The sequence below is a fragment of the Temnothorax nylanderi genome, unplaced genomic scaffold (genome assembly GCF_030848795.1).
Source record: "Temnothorax nylanderi isolate EJ_2023f unplaced genomic scaffold, tnyl_v1.0 TNYL_tig0010_pilon, whole genome shotgun sequence".
Lineage (NCBI taxonomy): Eukaryota > Metazoa > Arthropoda > Insecta > Hymenoptera > Formicidae > Temnothorax > Temnothorax nylanderi.
This window is the reverse complement of record NW_027249072.1, coordinates 171,843-194,178: the sequence shown is the minus strand read 5'-3', so window position 1 is coordinate 194,178 and position 22,336 is coordinate 171,843. Positions and strand designations below refer to the sequence as shown.

Sequence of the window (22,336 nt, the reverse complement as noted above, 5' to 3'; positions counted from 1 at the left end):
GAGTGAGAATTGTTAGAATTATAAATTGTATTATCAAACCAAGTAAGAGATCTTGCTTTGTCAGTGAATAACTAACAACTTGTTATATTTATAACTTGCTTGTTTCAATGTATGTAATGTTAAGTACCATTAGCCATTATTTTAAATTGATTGTTGTAACGTACAAGTCACTATTCTAATTACATTGATTTATTTTGCGTGCTAATATTTTCATAAGAAGACCTGTCATCGCTTGAGTCATGTAGCATTATCATAATTTGACAGAAAAAAAAACTTTAAATTACACATGCATCTCATAAATATAAGTATGTGATTCATGCTGATGCATCTGGTCAATTACAGCTATTCCGAGAAGTCAGGATAATGAAGATGCTTGACCATCCAAATATAGTGAAATTGTTCCAAGTGATCGAGACTGAAAAGACACTGTACCTGGTAATGGAGTATGCCAGTGGTGGCGAGGTCTTCGACTATCTGGTTCTGCACGGGCGGATGAAGGAGAAAGAAGCGAGAGCGAAGTTCAGGCAGATCGTTTCTGCTGTGCAATACTGCCATCAAAAGAAGATCATTCATAGAGACTTAAAAGCCGAAAATCTGTTGCTCGATAGTGAAATGAATATCAAGATCGCCGATTTCGGTTTTAGCAATGAATTCACACCCGGTAACAAATTAGACACATTTTGTGGCTCGCCGCCATATGCCGCACCGGAACTTTTTCAAGGTATTCTCTCGAAATTACTCGTGCGGGTTTGCAATGTGCGAGCTTCAAATTTACTTGTATAATTTTTCGTTTACAGGAAAGAAATATGATGGTCCGGAAGTGGACGTATGGTCGTTAGGTGTAATTCTATACACATTGGTATCCGGCTCACTGCCTTTCGATGGTTCGACATTGAGGGAATTGAGGGAAAGGGTATTAAGGGGGAAATATAGAATTCCGTTTTATATGTCCACCGACTGTGAAAATCTTCTCAAGAAATTTTTGGTGCTCAATCCAACGAAGAGAGCCTCACTAGAGGTACGTGGGGATCAGGTTCGAATTGTATTTTATTCTTCAACTCTTTATCACCTTCCTAGTTAAGGTATTGTTGTCTTATCAGTGCATTTACAAGCGAGTATTTTTTAATCATGCGTAAGTTATGTTCGAAAAAAATAATTTAACAATTTTTATTACTGTAGAACATAATGAAGGATAAATGGATGAATTTGGGATACGAGGATGACGAATTAAAGCCGTACTTAGAACCTGAACCTGATTATAGAGATCACAAGAGGATAGGTGAGTCTACCAGTATGTACATAACACTTACTACTTACCGTTTTTATGTTTAATGTCACACCCATTGTGAACATTCTACGCTATGTAAGATGAGTGACAAAGATCTGTCTTTTTCGACATATTTCAAACTATATTATGATTTCAAAATTGTTTTAATATGCTGGATTTTTTTATATAGTTTCTTTAAGGAGAATGTTTACATGGTCGGGTGTTTCTTGTAGTTGGAAAATTGTGCAATGTAATCACTATTAATATATTATCGAAATATATCAGACAGTCTTACTCAATACTATTTAGTAATGCGTACTGTGTATTACAGTTTTTTGTTAAAAAGCTGAATATAGAGTCCTTAGGACACACACAATTTGAGATAACGTTTTACTAAATTATATCAAGTAAGAGATTTGTAAGTGCACATTTTCTATGCACAGCGTGAAAACATCTCGTAGCTTGTTTTTCGAGTCCTTATTTAGTCTGATATATTTATACCTACATGTATGTGTTTGTAATTTGCTTCTTGAAAAAAGAAAAAAAAAAGATTTATTGCATGGAAATACATCTTGATCAAAAAAGTAAAATTTTTTTAACTAATGCTAATATTAAAATTGAACTAAAACCACATGTTATTTTTAAGTGTGTATTTTAAGAGTGTTAAAACACGGATATGCATCATGAAGACGATAAGTCCAATCTTTAAGAATTTAATGTTCTAATTTCTAAATGTTGGATAATATCTGTTATAACAATACGTAGTGAAGTCTTCTGTCTTAATTTTTGCATCTCTTTAATTTTGAATTATGAATGTTGTCGGAAAATTGTTTCACTTTAATGGATGTGACTATGCCGCCACGCATTTCCATTTCAGAGGCCTTAGCCAATATGGGATACACTCGAAGTGAAATAGAGGATTCTTTAGGACAAGCAAAATATGACGATGTATTCGCCACTTACTTGCTCTTAGGCAGAAAAACGACAGATGTAAGTGTACGATATATCAAGATTAATGTACAGTATATAGGTAGCGTCAAAATCATTTTTCCTTTACATTTTTTCCGAATTTCTATTTGTACAGCCTGAAAGTGATGGATCACGCTCAGGTAGTTCATTATCGCTGCGTAACATTCCACCTCAAGTCAGTTCAGGTGGTGGAGGAGGAAGCAGTGGGGGAACAGGTGGCGCGGTACAGAGTCCATCTCACAGAGGTGTTCACAGAAGTATTTCTGCTAGCAATCCAAAACCCAGTAGACGGGCCTCGTCTGGTGGTGAAACTCTTCGTAAGTGTTATATCCATTTGTTTTAACCATAACTCTTAATGCAGTATGGCAGTTTAAACTTTACTGTCAAATACCAAGCATGGATAAGGACACTTATCAAATTTGGGTAAGACAAAGATATCTGTATTTTTGATGACGAAAATTGTGAATTTTATGCAACAATTTTTGTATTATTTATTTGTGTTGATAGAAGAAGGTATAATAATAGTTATTAGTTAGTATGTAGTTTTGTCGTTAAACTAAATTTGTAATAAAAGTGGTGTAATGAATGTTGGAATATGATAATAGAAAACGACGAGATTGTTTGCTGATATATCTATTAATATAAATACTGGATCTAAAATGGAGGATTTTATTATATAATTTTTTTCCTTATTAGGACCCAGTCCAGGTAATGCAACGAATCACAATCACGCGACTGCAGTAACTGGCACAACTGTGACTGGAAGCGGGGGTAGTAATTTTAAACGACAAAATACTGTGGACGCAGCCACGATCAAGGAAAATAGTGCTCGCGTTTCTGCAACCCGGCCCTCCGCACCTAAAAACAGTCAACCACCTGGACAATTAGATACTAGTGAGTTGTTATACTTTGTCCTTGAACAATAGTTTAGAATAGAAATCTCTTATAAAAAGATATTCGATTTGTTGCGCTATATTTCCTTCGTGATGCTTGGGTAAAGTCTTTGGATGAGGTTGCTTTGGACAAGGTTGCAGCGGTTTAATATCTAATTTGTCGAATTTACAATTAATTTGTAATTTATCTGTTATTTGTGTTCGTATTATTCCGTATTGTTCATAAATCATAAATTTTATCATATTTATCATTACAATCATATCTTTATCGAAGGTTCGAAGATTGTATACATTTTAATGTCAAATTGTCATGCCCGTTTCTTATATGTTTGTAAGATTGAACGCACAATTATATTGTCATAATTTTACCGCGTATCATGCACATATATCTTTAAAACCTGATCATTTATCATGTTCTTTACAATGTACAATTGTACACTGTAATGGAAAGTACGAGAAAGAGACAGTCGCAGTACTTTAGTCTATGTTTGTTTCTTAATATGGAAGCAGGTTAAGACATTTTACTTAGCAGCTCGGTGTCTTTTTAATGATATGTTTCTGTTTGTTATAATTTAAAGTATGTTGCTTTTTGTTTTGTGTTGAACCATATCTAATGAGGCTTGCAGTGACAATGTTTATTCTAGGCGTGGGTACCAGTCCTGGTGGTAAAGCAAGGGTAAACAAGAGCAATACAATGAACGCAGGGGTAGGTGGTGGTCGGCCTCTTACCTCACCTGCTCCTGGTTCTGTTGGTCGACGTAGCACCATCTCTTATGAGCAAGCAAAAACATCATCATCATCTACTGAAAGAACCAACGAAGTACCCAGGTATAGTGATATCCAATTATTTTTATCAGAAACATGCGATTTATTTACACGAAAACGGAGTACAAATATAATTTAAAAATAAACCTAGTGCTATGAGATTCTTTATTATACTTTTTCTAGTATTCTATATATTTTTTCACTTCTCGATACATATTTAACATATGGGATATTGGACATGTATTTAGTTTTTGTTCCTTATATATTACTTGAATTTGCTATTATCAATTTATATTCACAAATTAAACCATGGTTCAATATCTCATTAACTATATAATGATATAATATAAAATAAGAATATTAGTGCATTTCGTGTGACGTCTTCTATCGACTTAACACTTTTACTCTCACTAACTGTAGACGACTGATTACTTATGTGTGTAAAGTACACTAAACCATTACTCGAGAAATGACTTGATAATCGAGTGAATAATAACAAAGTTTATCATTAAAAGCTAGGGAGTTCATTTGTTTGTTGCATTGCTCTAGCATGTTGGCTGCTGCCTGCCAATCGTTCATTGCGATATCACTTTCTTTATGCCTTGACAGATGTATTGAATAGGACAGTCCGATGTAATGTTTATACATGTACAGACACTTGCTGATATCAGACCGCAGTCGCATCTACGTGTATAACTGTTACTTCAAATATCTAGTCGAGAAGGTGTTTAGACACACACATTAACATCCATCATACATTTTTCATCCTTACGTTGTAGCATCATATTCCGTTCTCTTATCGTACGAGTATTTCGCGAAGTTACATTTGCTGCAGCAGTTAGTAATTTCATTCTCCTTTTTCCATCCTTACGATTCCCCCCTTTTATATTCCTTGTCAACGAATTTTAGTTACAAAATATATATTTCTATATAAAGATATATATGATTTATATATATACATATGTACATATGTTACACATACACGTATCTATATATATGTGCGCAGATTTTTTTAGAATTTTTTATGGGTAAATAAAACATGTTTAAATATATATGAAAATCTATTCAATATGATTTTTTCTTTTTTTTTTACAATATACTACATAAAAATAAATAACATTACAAGTAAGAATCAAGTCAGTTGTTTGAAGTTGTAAGAATCAAGAAGTTGTTTGAAACAAGTAAGAAAATTCTTAATATAAAATTATTTATCTTTCAAAAATTAAATTTGTTATCATGTCATGTGCATAAATATGTAACGAAATATTTTCAATATCTAAAATTTCATAAATTTTAGATCTCGCCCCGTTTTGCTTCTGTACAGTCTTAAAAGAATTTCTGCTCCTTTATTATATACAAAAAATAGGATTAAATCGTGGAACATAAGGTTCGGCAATTTGCTGATTAGTTTTGTGCACAGCCTGGGCGAGGGCACTAGACCAACGCGGGGTCACACCAAGTCTGCGAGCATCAGCGCAAGTCACCGTTCCTCAAGTGGTGTACCCCCCAGCGACCATTCACTACTGGACCCTCAACCACGCAACGCCCACAACTCCTTACTCGCCACTGCTGACCCCCTTAGGCAGAGGTACAGGCCCCCGATGCCTAATACAAAAACCGAAAGACCTGCATACATTCCTGCATATTTATTAAATATATATGTATATTTCGGATACATTTGTTTTTTATTTTGTTACTTCTTTCTTGGGCCACTAACTCTCTTAGGGTAATTAGGTCTCTCCTATCATTATAGTCTTTCGCACATTTTGCCGAAGCAGACGATGAGAAAATTCGTTTTTCAGAAGCTCAAAAAGCTCAAAAACGACAGGGCCGATTTCTTTGCTTTATTTTAAAAATTATCGACATAGGATTCTCTAGGATAGTTTCTGGTCATTCGCTCATTGTTTTTTGGTTCTCTTTTCTCATTGCTTTTTTATATTCTTCTCTCTCTTTACTCTCTCCTTTTCATTTGCATGATATGAACTTTGCTAGATTTCTATATCGGTTTTATTGCTTCTTTTTCCATTTGTATAAAAATCATTTAGGTTTGATCATGGTACAATCATCTCATTACGATTCATGATACAATTTCGACATGCTTACATTTCGCTCACTTGGAAATTTTTGTATGACTCTTGATTGATCACTAAGCTTAATATGTAGGACAATTAGGATAATATACTGTAGTATATATATAGAAGCATGTTATCATAATTATTTTTATTAAAGAAGTATTTATTTCCAATCGATCATCAATTTCACATATAAATATGCGTTTGATACATACTATATATATATCTCTGTATTTTCCTTGTTAGCTTCGAAAACTTATCATATCGTATATAGAGTGTAAGCTGCTATTTAATATTATCTATTTTATAAATTATTTATATGACCCAACATTTAAGTTACTTAACGCCATTTACACGAAGTCCTTTCTAGCTTCCTTTCTTATTCAATTGCTGTATTTAAAACATATCTCTCGCAAAACGCACAATTATAGTCTTGAAATAATTTCTTTCCGATGCATGCGCAGTTACAGTAGACTGTGCCTATTTGAACAATAACGTACTACATATTTTTTATCAATATGAATTAATTTCTCATATTAATATTGCTTTATTAACTCTATTTACTAAGCTTAATTTGTAAGACATTGCTTGCGCGTTGAAAACTTTTACACAATAATATCTTCAGAAATGTAACAGTTGAACAACTAATTTTATATACCTTACATCTTCTTTACATCTTGATACCAGCTTTACTTGAATCGAATAGGTGATGGTAGTGTATTCGCTGCGAACATGTACTTTCCATAATCCGTTATAGTGTGCGTAAAAATAAAAATGCTGATAAATCAGCCTATATATTTATCATGTGACTGCAATCTGTATTAAAACAGAAATCATTATTTGTTATTTAGTTTGGGTGTATGCACAAGCAACAGACTTACCACAACCACTACGCCAGCATTTCCACGGAATGTTCCGAGTCGCAGTACGTTCCATTCTGGCCAAAATAGAGCACAGCGAAATCACACTCAGGTGAGCACTTAAGGTGACATAATTATAGGTGAAGAATTCGATTTAACACAAGTTTGCCTCTTTTATTAGCAATTATTAATTATAAGGAATTATTTATTTTATTAACAATTAATATGAATGTGTTTCCAGGGTCACACACAAACGCAGGACACAAATGCAATTAGCCCACTAGCAAGGCCGTCCTTCTTCTCGAAATTATCCTCGAAGTTCTCCAAACGGTAAGTTCTGTGTGATTGATTAAATATATATTTAACGATACCGGTATTTGATAGCATGCTAATTTGTATGATTGTAATATTACCACTGTACATTTACGAATATTTTTTTACCGTTCACGTATTTTGTAATCTAAGCCAATTATTCTATTCAAAACAAACAATTTGATCGAATTATATAATTAAATTATATATTTTCTAATTGGCATTAATGTATAAAATATATAATTTCTTTGAAAAGTTATTGGTAATCAACTCGTAAAGATGGTGAAGATATTAATTTAGAAGAGAAATGTGTATTAAAGTACCAAAGTCATCAGTTACCCAAAATCAATCTTTTTAATACAATAATATATAGTATATATTGTGTTGCATGTATTATCTTAATCGAATCTCTCTATATCCACGCGTAAAGGTCCATGAAAATCAAATATTTCATAGCATAAAACATTGTTACATATTTTTTATAAATTTCTTTTATTTCGTTCGCTCCATTTTACTTGATTATACATCCATTTTTGTTAATTTATTTCACGATATATATACCAAGTAGTAAATATATATTTAATAATTTCATGTCGCCATGTTATTTAATTATTCGATTACAAGTACAGACTGAGAGCGCTAGCATAATCACAGCTTTGCAGTGGATCCTCAGTGCATGCTTAGCATCTTAAATATTTAAGTGTTGAAATTTTAATATACTTGAATATATCTCATATTGTGATATAGTTTGATAAATTGTATCTATTGTTTGCATGCAAATGATGTTTCTGTTTTTAAGGATGCACAATGACTATGTAATTCTGGAAATTCTATACATCAAAATATATTTACATATTATAAGGATATATATGATCTTATTCGTTACAAATTCGATGAGCCAGCAGCGACCATTATCAGTGAAAGCCGCAAAACATGTAGCTTATGCATTTTGTTTCGTAGCTTTATTTAATATTTATATATACTTATATACCATTTTTTCATCCTCAAGCGTATCGCGTACTTCACCTATCTGTATTGTTTGTTTGTCCCATAAATATTGGCTTGACAGATTGTATCCTTTAGCTGAATTCTAAGTAGAAATATTTTTATTTTCGTTCTATATGCATAACGAAAAGTACACAACGTCTTCTTATATAGAGTTTTCATTCATTCATTTATTATATTATACATAGATTAAATCGTCTATTATATTGCTATAAGATTCGCGCTTAAGACAAATTCTTTTGACATCGATTGATGGAAATAATACACACTGCTTGGCTGAATTCAGGCCACCTCGCATACTCATTGTGCATCCCTTTTTCTCACTCGATTGTAGCGAGGCATATCTTTGATTTATTATATATATATATATATCCATATATATATACATATATATATGTATATGTATATATATATATAGAGAGAGAGATATATATATATATATATGGGACCTAATTATCGTATCGCACATTCAAACGCAAAATGACAGCGCATACTACACACGTACATAAGTACTTGGAGCTGAGGATGGAATACTGCAGAATAACGAGAGTATACAATTTGTTGTAGACAATTATTATAATATTCTTTCACTTTCATGATATGGTCACTGTACTCATCGTTCCAACATAGTACAGAATAATTGTACAGAAATGTGCGAATTGACGGCATCCATAGCCATTGGTGCATCAGAATGAATATTTGTCGTTTCTATTATCAATTCATACCGGTATATATATTATATGCTGCAGGCCATGAACCATATAAGCTTCGCTTCATCTCTCGAGTTCCGACAAGCGAAAGGCCATACAGACACGGGTTTTAACACAACCGATGTGCCGACGGTCATGATACAGCATGCCCGATGCGTACCTAACGCATATCGAATCGAGCTGGGCAAACAGGCAAAGTCTATTTATTATTAGTCAACCGCTCAATGGATATTGTGTGATGCATACAATCTCAAAAGAAAAAAGAAAAATGACTCCGTTATTCTGTGGTTCTCAAGATTGAGTGTAAATTACTTTTTTAAGAACTTTTACATGTCGAATATTGTGCGTCATCTTCAAGTATACATACGATATGTATATGTGTATATATTGTGTATTATCGCATCCAAATCTATATATACATATATGTATGATTATATAATTATTGAATAGAAAAATGTCTTCCTGAAATCACAAACATGGAAATCGCCTTATGCACTTAGATATAGCTCTGGTATCTGTGCCTTTCCTAATTCAGTCTGCCTGTAACCATATGCATACTTTACGTCGTCTATCTAAAGAGAAATCTGATATATATTTTTCTTTATATTTTTGTACCATTTTTCACGCCACAAAAGCTGTTGTAGCTTACTTGTTTTGCCTTCGTTATAAAGTAACAGTAAAGAATATATGTAAAAACCATTTTACGAAGAGCGATGATAGTTAATGGATGCCTTCCGACGTAAAGTATCTAGCCACTAAAATGATGGGTGTGAATTTAAATACCGAAAGCATATTTTTATGTAACGGCGGATGTGTGACAGGCATTGACAGGCATAGATTATTCTTCTATATTAAAGTTAACAACTAGTAATCTTGCAAATATGATGAAATGAATTTTATTTGCAAATCAACGATACATATAAATTAGTACAGAAATTTTTACAACTCCTAAATATTTTGTTTGAGAAACGAACCTTTTAATTTCTTATTTATATTTTATCGGAGAAAAACACGTTTACTCATGTTCCTTTGTTTTTGTATTATTACTATCCTTATAATACCCTTTTTTCTCTCTATACTGCCTTTGGAAGATAAGAGCGACAGATGCTTGCTAACGTGAAAGTATATATTCGATCAATAATGATCGATTACGAGTGGTAGAGAATTTCGAGTGTGAAGAAAATGTTATAGTTATACTAACACTAACGAACGAACCAGACAGATTTAATAGATAATAGAGTACATATGATTGTTCGTACTTTGACAGATTTTTTTAAGTGAAGGAGGAAGTCTCGCCTTGTTTCCCCCGAGCTGAAATGAGAGCGAGCCGCATGCAGATATATCGCGCCATGGCAATCGCATCTTCCACGAATGTATTATTTTATTTCGTTTTGATTTTCTCTCTTTTTTTTTCATAAATTACAATGAGGACTAGAATAATATTGTATATCCTGTAACATTATAGTTAATTTTTTCTTTTTTCTTTTTTTTTAGGAAAATATGTTGGATAGCAATAATATTTGAGATTCTAACGTGGAATCTATCGTATGATAAAACGTTTGTTATTGCAAATGATTAAAGCATATCTTCCATATTGCATATTTTCATAATATAATATGTAAAATATGTGCTGCTTGTGTTGAAATTGATACCATTGACTAAGTATTATATGATGTAATGTATATGTTACAGTAAAAGCGTAAAATTCTCAGTAAATGTACATTATACTTATTAATAAATACATCTATACATTTAAATATATACATTTAGTAAATTATTTAAGGTTAGAGAAAGTAAAGAACAAAAATAAACATGTTTACATTTACTCGCAAGCTTATATTCTTATTTAAATTTTAGTAAAGGCGTACTAATTGATACAAACTTTATGCTTGTGTGAATTGCACATCCTGATTAACAAATTATAACAATTTTCATAAATTGAACTGCATACAATTTGATACTTTTAATTGAAATAATAACAACGTATTATATTATAATACTTTAAACAAAAATAATTGTTATTCATATACGATATCTAAAATAAATATCTATATCTATATTTAATAAATAATTTTTAATAAAATAGAAAACTAAACAAAGAATTTTTCAAAAATACAAGAAGTTAACAGATATTATGTTATTTAATAAAATGGTTTCTATTTATTGGAACATAGTAAACTATATATAGAATAGTATTTTTAATTGCATATTGTTTGTATACATTTTTGCTAAATTAGAATAGTAAGGGCATACATTTATTGTATCAAAAGTATCAAATTGCCTTCTTTCTTGTCAGTTTTAATAGTAAAGTTAGTATATGTATAAATTTGCTAGTAAGTGTGTACAATTACTGATTTCATGCTTTTACTGTATAACATATGCTGTTTCCTCTTTTTTTCTTCTTTTTTTTATATCCAGCATAGATTCCTTTTTTTTTTCTTTTTTTTCTTTTTAAGATAGCGTGGAATACGTGTCTGGCTTTCGTGTAACGTTATTAATAACTTTATACATTGGCTTCTTGTACTGATTCTTTCACTAAAACGAAATTCAAGGAAATATGTCCTTTAAAATGAATGGATACGTATGTTGTCATATACATATGTATGTATAGATATTGACATAGCTACATCATTTTCTTCCGTAAAATATCTTGTGCAGCTTCATACCTTTTTTTTCTTATTTATAGATAATTTTGAAATTATAATAAATAACGTATTTCTTTGCAAGAATGAAAGAATCTAAACAGGCAAAGGAGCTAATCAACTCTATCTATTTGCAATATTAAGAAGAAACGAGTCTTACAATTTAATATACCTCATACTTTTACATGGTTTGAATTGATTCTTATATTTATGTTTTCTAACCAATGTCAATATAATTGCATTTATATTTGAATATTATTTAGCTGACTCAATTTGTTAAAAACAAATACATTTTGATCGAATGAACCCAAATATGGAGATATGTAAAAATATATATATCAGGCATTCCACTTTATCTTTTCTCTTTGATTAAAGCACTTGTCTTTTAATGCGATTAATAAAAGTATAACTTATTTTTATCAGATATTTTTCATTGTCGAGATTCTGTAAGCAAATAGCAACAGATTACACAAAAATATTCATATGTCTAATATAACAGAATGATTCTTTATTTCTGCAAACTGGCAATTATATATACTGTTCCGACATTGATCTCAAAGCTGACTAATATACATTATGATTAGAGTGCTATTTGATTGCAATGAATGGCAATTCGATTTTACCCACCTTGCTTTAATTTATTCTATTAATAAAATATTCATATGTGTATTGTATAAATTATTGAGAACGCGACATATAATCGAAGACATCGTTATTTGAACAAGGCAGGCCATAATTAATTGGTACTTCATTTATTTGTATATTGATTAATGTATCCTAATCTATATACATTATATCATTATTTAATTATTAGAAATATACAATATTTAAGCACGTATATCTTTGATAATCTCACTGTATAACAATAAAGATAAATGGTAATGCTGATTTCTTATTAAAGAGCAATGCTGTGCTTAGTACAATGTAATATTAAAAATCGGATTAAATTAACTGTCATTTATAATAGCTTTTACCCAAGATTACTTTTTATAAATGTCATATTTATCATATATAGAAATATATATATATATATATATTATATATATATTTTTTTTTTTAATATATAAGAAATCATACTTATCTATCATATTTTTAATTTAAAAAAAATACAGAAGCAAGGTATTACGCATAATCCTTTACAGTATAAGGCATAGCTATTAAAAATATTAATAATCTGCAATCTGGCTTTATTTCAATACTAAGTACAGGTATTGTCTTTGCGCATATAATAAATTTGAGAATTGTGATCATGTGTTACCCCAATATCGCAGATACGTGCCTTCTCCTAATAATATTGTGTATTTCAAATATCTCGTTACACGATAGATCAATTGCACTAATCCTTCCACAGTCATTGCCAGTAGCATTTATTAATAATATCTGGTCAACGCAAATAGCATCTACATTTATACGGCAAATAACTATTATTATACGTTTATCAACGCGAATCATGGCGTATCCTGTAGAGTGGCCTTGAGCTGCTTAAAAATATGTTATCCTACTTGTAGCAAATCAGAGAAGTTTTATCATCTCTGATCTTTTAAGACATTGATGATTTTTTTATATTCTTTTGTATAAAGGATATTTAAAAAATCGTATATACTATTTACTTCTATTGTATGATATAAAATATATTTCCAATTAACTTTTTATTTACAATTAATGAGATTGCACAATTAATGTATCCCGATATATTTAGTATTTTGATATAATATATTTCCAACGAATGTTTAAAATCGTCATTATTAGGATTTGTTTTTGTATTTGTCACATGTTTATCGATATTCGGATACATAAGTGATATTAGAAAGTTATAAAAGTAATAAAATGTAATATCTAAGGTCACCTAATAAACTAATGTATATGAAAATAAGAGAAGCGAAAAGAGAGAAAGAAACAATATTGAACAATTAAAGAAGAGAGTGAGAGAGGGAGGGAGAGAGAGAGAGAGAGAGAGAGAGAGAGAGAGAGAGAGAGAGAGAGAGAGAGAGACCACGTCATATTAAAATATCAAAACATGAATTTAAAAACATTTGTTTGCAATTTATATAATATAACATGTCTTTAAGTGATTATGCTCTTTGCTGCACTCCAACTACGTGCCCGTCCAAGCATCCAAAGTGGATCCTTAGGATATTCAATTAATTATAGTCAATCCATTATTTAAAAAACCTAATTTAGAAATTCTAATTTAGATTTTACGTTATGGAGGGCAGTAAATAGCTCATAATACATAAACAAGATAGAAATATTATTTAATAATTTTAAGGAGCAATAATAGTAATAATTTCGCATTAATAAATATGTCAAAAATGTCTTGTATATGTTGTATTAATTTATTTCTAAATCCTTGTATACATGAAAAAGAACATTTTTGCCTGTGCGAGAATATGTCTTATAGCGTTCATGATGCATGTAACTCGATAGGAATGTGTTATGTGTGAATTGAACTTTTTTTGTACATTTACGCAACACGATCATAATTTATCCCTTGATACACCGTATTAGGAATCAGATATTATTTTAGAAAAAGAACCACGATCGCAATTTGCATCACTTAATTACTCCGAGAAATAAAATTGATCTTTCTTCAAACAATAAACTCTTATATTTGCTATAAGATTTCACGTCAGCATTACACGCTCTTGTGTTTTAGTTTATTTTTATATAAAAATTTATGTGTAATTTTGAAAATGTCATTATGCCATTCCCATCAGAGATTTTCTAAGTTCATCACACATCATAACTTTCTGTGTCGTAATCAGTGTGCAATGGTGACAGGATGGTGATGGTTGTTATACATATGACAATTTGATTAATTTATCATGTTTAGTGTTTGTTAGCAACTGCCTTTGTTTTGTTATTTCAGCCCCATGGACCCATCCGTACCCCCCAAGCACCCAGTAGTGAGGTACGTTGCTACATACCATAATACCACTATCCGTATTCTCTTCATTTTCAATTTCTCTCACTCATTTATTCCTTGATTTTTCGTACATCCAACTTTCTGTTCGTCGGTCATTAACGACACGTGTGGCGGGTACTTACATTCGCGTTTAAATCGAGTACGATATTTGACGATGCGCACGTCTACGATGATCTTTGTGTGATATAACATGTATATTTCGTGAGATGGCTCGTCAATTGTCCGTCAAAAATGTTTGTTTTTAATTATCATTTTATTATGTCGTAAGAATATCCTAAGATTTGATATCGTTATGAGATAGTAACCTAATATGTATCCAGAATTGCAATGAATCACATATAACTTTTGTCTTTTGTACAACTCATTTTTAAGTGTTCTTTACTATATAAATGTAAATATACGTATGCAGCACTAAAGTTGTAATTAAATAATATATTTATGATATAAATGATTTGCATGTCACGCATGTATGTTACAACTCTCCATAGGGTTTGATTCTGGATGAATTTCCATTTTACATTATGTTTTACATTATGTTATCTACCGACAGCTCGCAAGGATTTTAGCACAACGATTTTATATGGTAGAATCTCTTTTAATCGGGTTAAGAATTTACTTTTACGCCGCAATCGCAAGCTTGAAGCTTCAGTGTACAACATATCACATTCTGCACCAGATCTACCATTTTACATAACTCGATGCATTTTGTAACTTTTAATTTGATCCGTATATGCATAAAAACATATTACAGTTTCTAACAATAGATAAAAGCAATACCCGTGAGAGATATTCGGACAAATTCCGAGAGAAAACTATATAAATTACCGTTAGATAAAAAAGAATATGCAAGGTAGCAAGTAGAAGCATATTTGGAATTTCGCTACGTGATTTAGCGAAAGTTTTTTTTTTCTTTTTTTTGCCGCAGTTGGATTTACCGCCGTATTAAATTTATTCGTAATTGTAAAATCTGTACCGTTGGAATCGCTTTAGAGTAATTGAACGGGTTTAAGATATCTTTTTGTTACAGCGGAGCTACCACTAACGACGAACAGGTCAAGCCGCGCAGTCTACGCTTCACATGGAGTATGAAGACTACCAGTAGTCGAGATCCTAACGAAATAATGTCCGAGATCCGAAAGGTATTGAAAAAGAGACGCACGTTTATGTTAACGTGAATATCACGCGATCGAAAGCGCATATAAAATATCATACTTTGTACGATATAACTTAATTCAAATGTTCATATACGGGAGTCAAAAGGCTATTAGCTTATCAGACTATTATTCCAGGTGTTGGACGCTAACAAATGCCAGTACGAGCAACGCGAGCGGTTTCTATTGCTGTGCGCGCACGGCGAGGCGGCGACGGACAGCCAAGTGCAGTGGGAGATCGAGGTCTGCAAGCTGCCACGACTTTCCCTGAACGGGGTGCGATTCAAGCGTATCTCCGGCACGTCGATCGGTTTTAAAAATATTGCCAGCAAAATCGCGAACGAGCTCAAGCTGTGACTGTCGGCCACGGGCGCCCTAGCCGCCAATCGCGCCAATCCATAACGACCTCGTGAGCGTAGCCACCAAGTGGCGGTGGTCACCGAGGAGTTTTACTCTTGTTTCTTCTTCTGGGACTCCGACTCCGACTCCGATACCCAAGAAATATTCGTTTAAACGCGATTCCTCCGTCCCAGTCTCGACGAACGTCATCGTCAGGTGAGAGGGAAAAGAGAGGAAAAGAAAGAAAGAGAGAAATCTTCTCACGTCGTCTTCGTCGTCGTCTCCTCTGCGTTGGAGGTACCGTTAATAAACGATTCGTCGAAAAAAGTCCGAAACTGTGATCCGTGACGGCTAAATACGTATTCAAATACTCCCGAGTGCCAAAATGGAGAACTAGATCGGGTCTTCGTAATGTTTCGCGAGCGAGAGAGAGAGAGAGAGAGAGAGAGAGAGAGAGAGAGAGAAAGAACGAATGATAAGGGACAAACGGACCAGCTGACCTGATCAACCGTACAAAAAAGCTGGCATTAGACACAATAATCTATGTTTATTAGTTTTGAATTTTCGTTATCGATAACAAAGAAATGTGCATCCGAGCGAAAATAATCAGTCGTGCTTACAGGTTGATCTGCCTTCCCAATTTTCGAAGAATCTATCATATCTATCATGAAGTATCGCTTCATTTTTCAAACAGTATTACATATTATGTTTTGTGTTATTCTTGACGTTGAAGGTATCTGCATTCAAATTGATATGTCCCTAGAATGTTGAACACTTATCGCGTACTATCTGAAGGATGCTGAAGGATTAAAGTAGAATCGATGCAATCGGATTGTTAAATGTGCCTAATAAAACATTTCTCATATCGATTTTGTTTCTCATGGCGACAGCGTTCCTTGTACAATAAAATATAACGCGAAGATAAAAGAATAGGCAGTGCATCTACAACGTCAAGAGATTTCTCTGTAACTTCCTGTTTTCTCAGTCTTATATCTTATATGTAAAATTTTACAAACGGAGGTTTTACCTGTAAATAATTTGACAAATTTACAGAACCGATATGTGTTGCGTTCTGTATCGACGAGAATCCATCATCATTTGTAATGTATTAGCGCCGTAAATGTATAATGAATTGAATTCTTTTAATGTTGCATCTTGTGCAACCGTTTATTCTTTTCGAACATTTTTATGACACTTTACTTTTTTTATCTGTAGTATAAGTTTGAAAATACGCAGCACTATAGACATTAGCCAATTATGATTAAAACATGTAATAATTATTAATATTTTTATTTTTTATCATAGACAACAACACAGTATATATATATATATATAAATATATATATAAATATATAGTATACACAATGCTATAAAGGTAGAAGCAGAGAAAATAACATAATTTAGAAATATCATCGAGTTATTACTCGTGTTTCATGTGAATAATACACATTTCATCATTCTCAAAATTGGAATTATAAATCTAAACTACATCAGTAATAACAAGATTTGTTATTTCTACGAGAAATATGATAATATTAAATTTAAGTATTATAATTGGCTATATTGTACTATTTAATCCTTTCATTCAGAAGTATTTGCAGTTGAATGAAATAAAATTAGGGATTACCGTAGAAGCGAACTAGAGACTTGGTGTATATAGTATATATTACGAAGGTACTAAAAATTAACGAGAAGAGAGAGAAAGAGAGAGAGAGAGAGAGAGAACCTCACACACCAAAATCATAAAATACATTTTGGAACTCAAGTATCGCAAACTTTTTATATTTGCCTAAGATTAATGAAGTATGTTATTAAAATAGGCAATGGCTAATTTATTTACATACTATAAACTCAATGATTTTTCACATTTCTAACACTTGCTACACTGAGAAATACAGAGTAACTTCAGCGCGCCAACACGACGTACGATCGCGATACGTCGTGTTGCGGATCATGAAACGACTGATAGCAACTAAGTATCGGCGCCAATTGTCCGTTACATCTTGACAAAAATTCTAAGTAAATGATTAACGCAGCACTGGCATCGGGACTTACCTTCTTTGTGCATAACCATACCAGTTTCGTGTCATCGTGTCGGATTACTTCATGAACCAATAAGCGAGATAATGTAATATAATGATGTAGTAATAATGTTATCGATTTACAAGAAGAGGCAACTTAGATGCAAACATTCACACACCTCTCTAAGAGGGAGGGAGGGAGGGAGGGAAAGAGAGAGAGAGAGAGAGAGATCCAATCACTTTTAGGAAATTCGACAGAGGATAATGATCGTTTTCTTTTTTCCATTTGTTCCTACATCAATCAGAATTAGTATCCTGAGTACAACATCGAGCATCATTATCACCGTGTAAAATAAAAAGAAAAAGATTATAATCCAGAGCGGCCGTTGTAAATGACTCTATAGAGATACACACACACACACACACACATAAATATGGATTATTATTATTATTATTATTATTATCATTATTATTATTAATGTTAACGTAAGATCCTTCAGATAGCATTAATAATATACACACATCCCCGACATATAGACGAATTAATTATCTATCGTAATCTATACATAAATCCACCCTTCGCCCGCTTGCTTTACGAAATAAATGTATAAATTAATGATCGATGCTTAAGTGAAGGAGAAGATATAAATCTAAAGACATTCTTGATTTTAACGCGTGAAAGAAGGATTTATCGAGAGACAATTAGAGTCGCGGAGCTACACGGGCGACACTTGGAATCGAATTTGGCGTAATGCCGGGGGGGGGGGAAAGCTGTCTTGTGATTTTTTTTTGTATGTAAGTACCGCGAAAGAATATAGTACTCCCGCAGTTGTCGCCCGCGTGGCTGCGCGTGACGAGTGACGACTACTCGACAACTCGACGCGCACATAACACACATACGTGAATTACGTACATACACACGTCGGTCTCTGTAGATAGGTACATACATATACAGCTTTGCTAAGTGTTTTCTGGTGATCGGTATCTAGCCAAAATGTAGCAAAACGTTTATAATAAAATGGTAACACGCATTGTTTCCCAATTGAGATTCCTATCAAACGCGCGAGCTCGCCCTCGCCCTCGCCCTCGCCCTCGCCACCACACGATCGAGTCTTGGATGTTTTCTTTTCTTTTCTTTTCTTTCTTTCGACTCCGCATTGTCCGCATTGTCCGCAACTCTGCGAAAAGCTGTGCTGACCCATGCCGACTTGTGCAGAGTCCGATATCGCATGAGGTTCCTTTCCTACAATCGTGAAGAAAGAGGCAGGGAGTGGACTCGGTGGACGCATTCCTTTCTAAGTTCTAATGCTGCCAATTAATGTGTATATGTATATATAATTACGATATTACGATGTGTATAAATATGGACAACGTTTCACTTGAGAAGCAGGACCGTTGGTTGTCATATGCTTCTTGCAATTAGAGTTAGACGAATTTGTTACGCGACGGATTTGTCTAGTCGTAAAGTTTCTAATATTGTAAGTTTCGCTTCTACATTCGAGTTAAATTTGCAAAAGTACAAAAACCAGACGACGATTTAAGAAGAAAAGTAAATATTGTATTGGATCTTAAAAATATTGCTGATACAATATCAATGTTACAAAATAAAATTGCATTTATTTGGACTCGAAGACCATTGAAGACCATTGTTTGCGAGTACAAGAGGACTGGAAATATCTCGAGAAACATTCGTTAGATCGCACAAATGGATTTCCCATGAGTGTTTTTTGAATTCATTTCTACTCTACTTTCATATGATATACGTCTTATCAGGATTTTATAACGAATTAAGTCAATCTCGCTACTTGCTTCAATTAGCGAGATATAAAGGTAATTTTTTTTTAATTTGTGTATATAAACAACATGTATCAGGTAATTAATTGCAAACTAACAAAAATGTTAAAAAATTGCTGTCGTTTTCAAAATTATGGTTCTATTTCTAATACAGTCAATACAGATAAAAAGGGAATTTTGATTAGTTTTGTGTGTTACATGATTAAAAGTCATTACTCAAAAATTCAAGATTGAAATTGTAGACTATAGAAAAAGAAAATTGAATTAAATTCTATATTTCAAATCGCTGTTTCGAAACTCTGCATGTCTCGTAGTTTCGTTCCGATTGGTCGAATCTCGATGTCCAGCCTGCAATTTTTAACGTGACTCGTGAGTCGATGTCGATACGGGCTTCAGTGGCTTCAGTAGCTCCCAGTAGCTTCGCGAGTAATTTTTCGACATTTCCTAATTCCTACTGTTTCCGACCATCGGCCGTGATCACGGCGGTCGTCATGACGCTGCAGCAACGCGCTTGCGGTCTTGTGATTTTTCGCCGATTTCAAGGTACCATTCAGTATCTGCTTATGCAGACATCGTACGGAGACCATCACTGGACGCCGCCTAAAGGTTAGCATGAGCTACATCGATAACGTTCGTCAGCTGAACGTTACCAAACGTTACCGACTAACCGACTTCCGACTTGGCGAACAAGTGGATTAAGGTTTCGTTCACATCGCGCGATTAAGCTCTTCGGAGTCGGGAGTCATATATATGTACATTTATTATACATAAATACATACGTACTTTTTTCAAATTCTAATATTATTTTAAAAAATGAACAATTATCATAATATATTTAATTTCTTTCATTACTATATGAATTTGTTAGACTATCGCACTATATTGTACATACTATACAATTAAAAAAATTGGCCCTTGAACTGTCTGCCTCTGTCTCAGGGCACGTCGACCCGGACGAATCCGATATGGAGACGGCCTTGCGCGAGACTCGAGAAGAGGCTGGCTTCGTGCCGAGCGATCTCAAGATCTTCGAGGACGCTAGGCACGAGATGACGTACGAAGTAAAGGGGAGACCGAAAATCGTCATCTATTGGCTGGCGGAGCTGCTTAATCCGGACAAGCCCGTGAGATTGTCGGACGAGCATCAGGCGTTCGACTGGCTCCCGTTGCGCGAGGCATGTGATCGCGCGAGATACGACGAGATGCGGAAAGCGCTCAACGAATTCGATAAATACGTATCGCGAAATCTTGCATAGGTCCATAGGTGCCGTACGTTAGGTTTCGTCTCGACAGAGAGAGAGAGAGAGAGAGAGAGAGAGAGACATATATTTATCTTGTCCAGTCATTTCTAATAATGTAAATTCGTAAATACTACTTCTACATTCAATGAAAGCAAACCTTTCGATTTAAAATTGCTTTAAAAATGGCGTTATCGATGTATCACCTGTGTCAGAACCGTCAGGACCAGTCAGGACTGTCAAGAGAGGCCTGTTCGTTTTAGCTGAACTTGTTGCACGGTTCATCTTTTCTCCTTTTCTCTCCAACGTGAAAAGAAAAAGGGGAAAGACGAGCCGTGCAACAAGTTCAGCTAAAACGAACAGGCCAAGATGAGTCGGAGTCGGATCTATCGTAGTCGAGAATTGTCGAATACGTGAGACCATTTTAAACCTCTCGGCTGTAATTGGTTGCTATGGGAGCTTTCCAGCAAGCGACACAAGTCGACACAACTGACACAAGTATCATTTTATCTTTGTTACTCATTACCAAAAAAGAAAGATAGAACGATGCTTGTGTCGACTTGTGTCGCTTGCTGGAAAGCTCCCTATGTACCCAGCAACCCAGCGGCCAGCTCCTTATCGGTGCTGTGAACTCATGTGAACTGTGACTCATCAGACTCATTGTCAGCCCAAACTCCAAAGTTAATTCGCAGAAGTTTGAGCTTTGAGCGGTAATTAGTCACACACATTAACCATAATGGATAACGTTATACGAAGTCTACGATCTTTTCTGCAATATTGGTACTTCCGATATACGCTCGTTACCGAGTTATACATGGTAGAGAAGTGGGAAAGGAATTTTATCAGTATCCTTTTTTTTATTTATTACGATTATCATAACCTTTAGATTTATTCGACTCATGATATCTCGACATTAAACTAAATCGAGTTTTATGCGTAATAATGTAAAGTGATAAGTCGCATAGATAACATATAACAATAACAAGCCATTACAATACAATTAGTATAATATTGAATTTTGCAATTGTACACGTAAGACGTTACCCATCATTTGTAATCTTTTTCTGTGAGCAAAATCTATATTTTTCTTACATTAGTATAACAGACATTTTTCTTGTGGTACTATTCTCTCTCTTATTCGTCTTCAATTACAATGTACTGCTACCAGTCACGCAATACGTTGTTGGAAATTAATTACGATTGTTAGTCCAGTGCAACTTGTAAAAATTACCTTCCAATGAATTCCATTTGTAAAACAGTACTGTAATTATGTGAAATATACTAAAAATAAGTCCTGAAGTATAATAAATCGTTCCATTAAATTTAGCATGGAATTTAGATACATAGGGATGCGATAAGTATGTATTATTAA

At 33.4% G+C, this 22,336-nt stretch overlaps 2 protein-coding genes across 18 annotated transcripts in view; both read left to right on the top strand.

The window, feature by feature from the left end:
* Positions 1 to 18,974, top strand: part of LOC139787509 (serine/threonine-protein kinase MARK2) — an 84,138-nt gene extending 65,164 nt beyond the window's left edge. For 9 of the 17 annotated variants that reach the window (XM_071726622.1, XM_071726632.1, XM_071726633.1 and 6 more), the window contains 13 exons: positions 343 to 721; positions 798 to 1,033; positions 1,180 to 1,291; positions 2,145 to 2,257; positions 2,352 to 2,553; positions 2,933 to 3,130; positions 3,756 to 3,957; positions 5,315 to 5,482; positions 6,818 to 6,938; positions 7,068 to 7,156; positions 14,365 to 14,406; positions 15,449 to 15,560; positions 15,711 to 18,974. In XM_071726622.1, coding sequence (XP_071582723.1) covers positions 343 to 721; positions 798 to 1,033; positions 1,180 to 1,291; positions 2,145 to 2,257; positions 2,352 to 2,553; positions 2,933 to 3,130; positions 3,756 to 3,957; positions 5,315 to 5,482; positions 6,818 to 6,938; positions 7,068 to 7,156; positions 14,365 to 14,406; positions 15,449 to 15,560; positions 15,711 to 15,929 — 2,193 coding nt within the window. In that variant the 3' untranslated portion in view covers positions 15,930 to 18,974. Of the gene's footprint in view, positions 1 to 342; positions 722 to 797; positions 1,034 to 1,179; positions 1,292 to 2,144; positions 2,258 to 2,351; positions 2,554 to 2,932; positions 3,131 to 3,755; positions 3,958 to 5,314; positions 5,483 to 6,817; positions 6,939 to 7,067; positions 7,157 to 8,892; positions 9,878 to 10,120; positions 13,818 to 14,364; positions 14,407 to 15,448; positions 15,561 to 15,710 lie in introns of those variants that run through there. The other 8 variants (XM_071726623.1, XM_071726627.1, XM_071726624.1 and 5 more) reach the window with 8 other exon arrangements.
* Positions 18,975 to 20,088: 1,114 nt separating this feature from the next.
* On the top strand, positions 20,089 to 22,263 carry Apf (purine phosphoribosyltransferase family protein Apf). The gene is made up of 3 exons (XM_071726637.1): positions 20,089 to 20,332; positions 20,666 to 21,809; positions 22,070 to 22,263. The coding sequence occupies exons 1-2, from the start codon at positions 20,104 to 20,106 to the stop codon at positions 20,980 to 20,982; spliced, it is 546 nt and encodes a 181-aa protein (XP_071582738.1). The 5' UTR covers positions 20,089 to 20,103; the 3' UTR covers positions 20,983 to 21,809; positions 22,070 to 22,263.
* Positions 22,264 to 22,336: the final 73 nt, after the last annotated feature.

Bases quoted from the DNA above. Each gene is read 5' to 3' on its own strand.
- Apf (XM_071726637.1), top strand. From the start codon at position 20,104: ATGTCGATACGGGCTTCAGTGGCTTCAGTAGCTCCCAGTAGCTTCGCG. The intron at 20,333-20,665 runs GTTAGCATGAGC...CCTCTGTCTCAG, and splicing joins TCACTGGACGCCGCCTAAAG to GGCACGTCGACCCGGACGAA.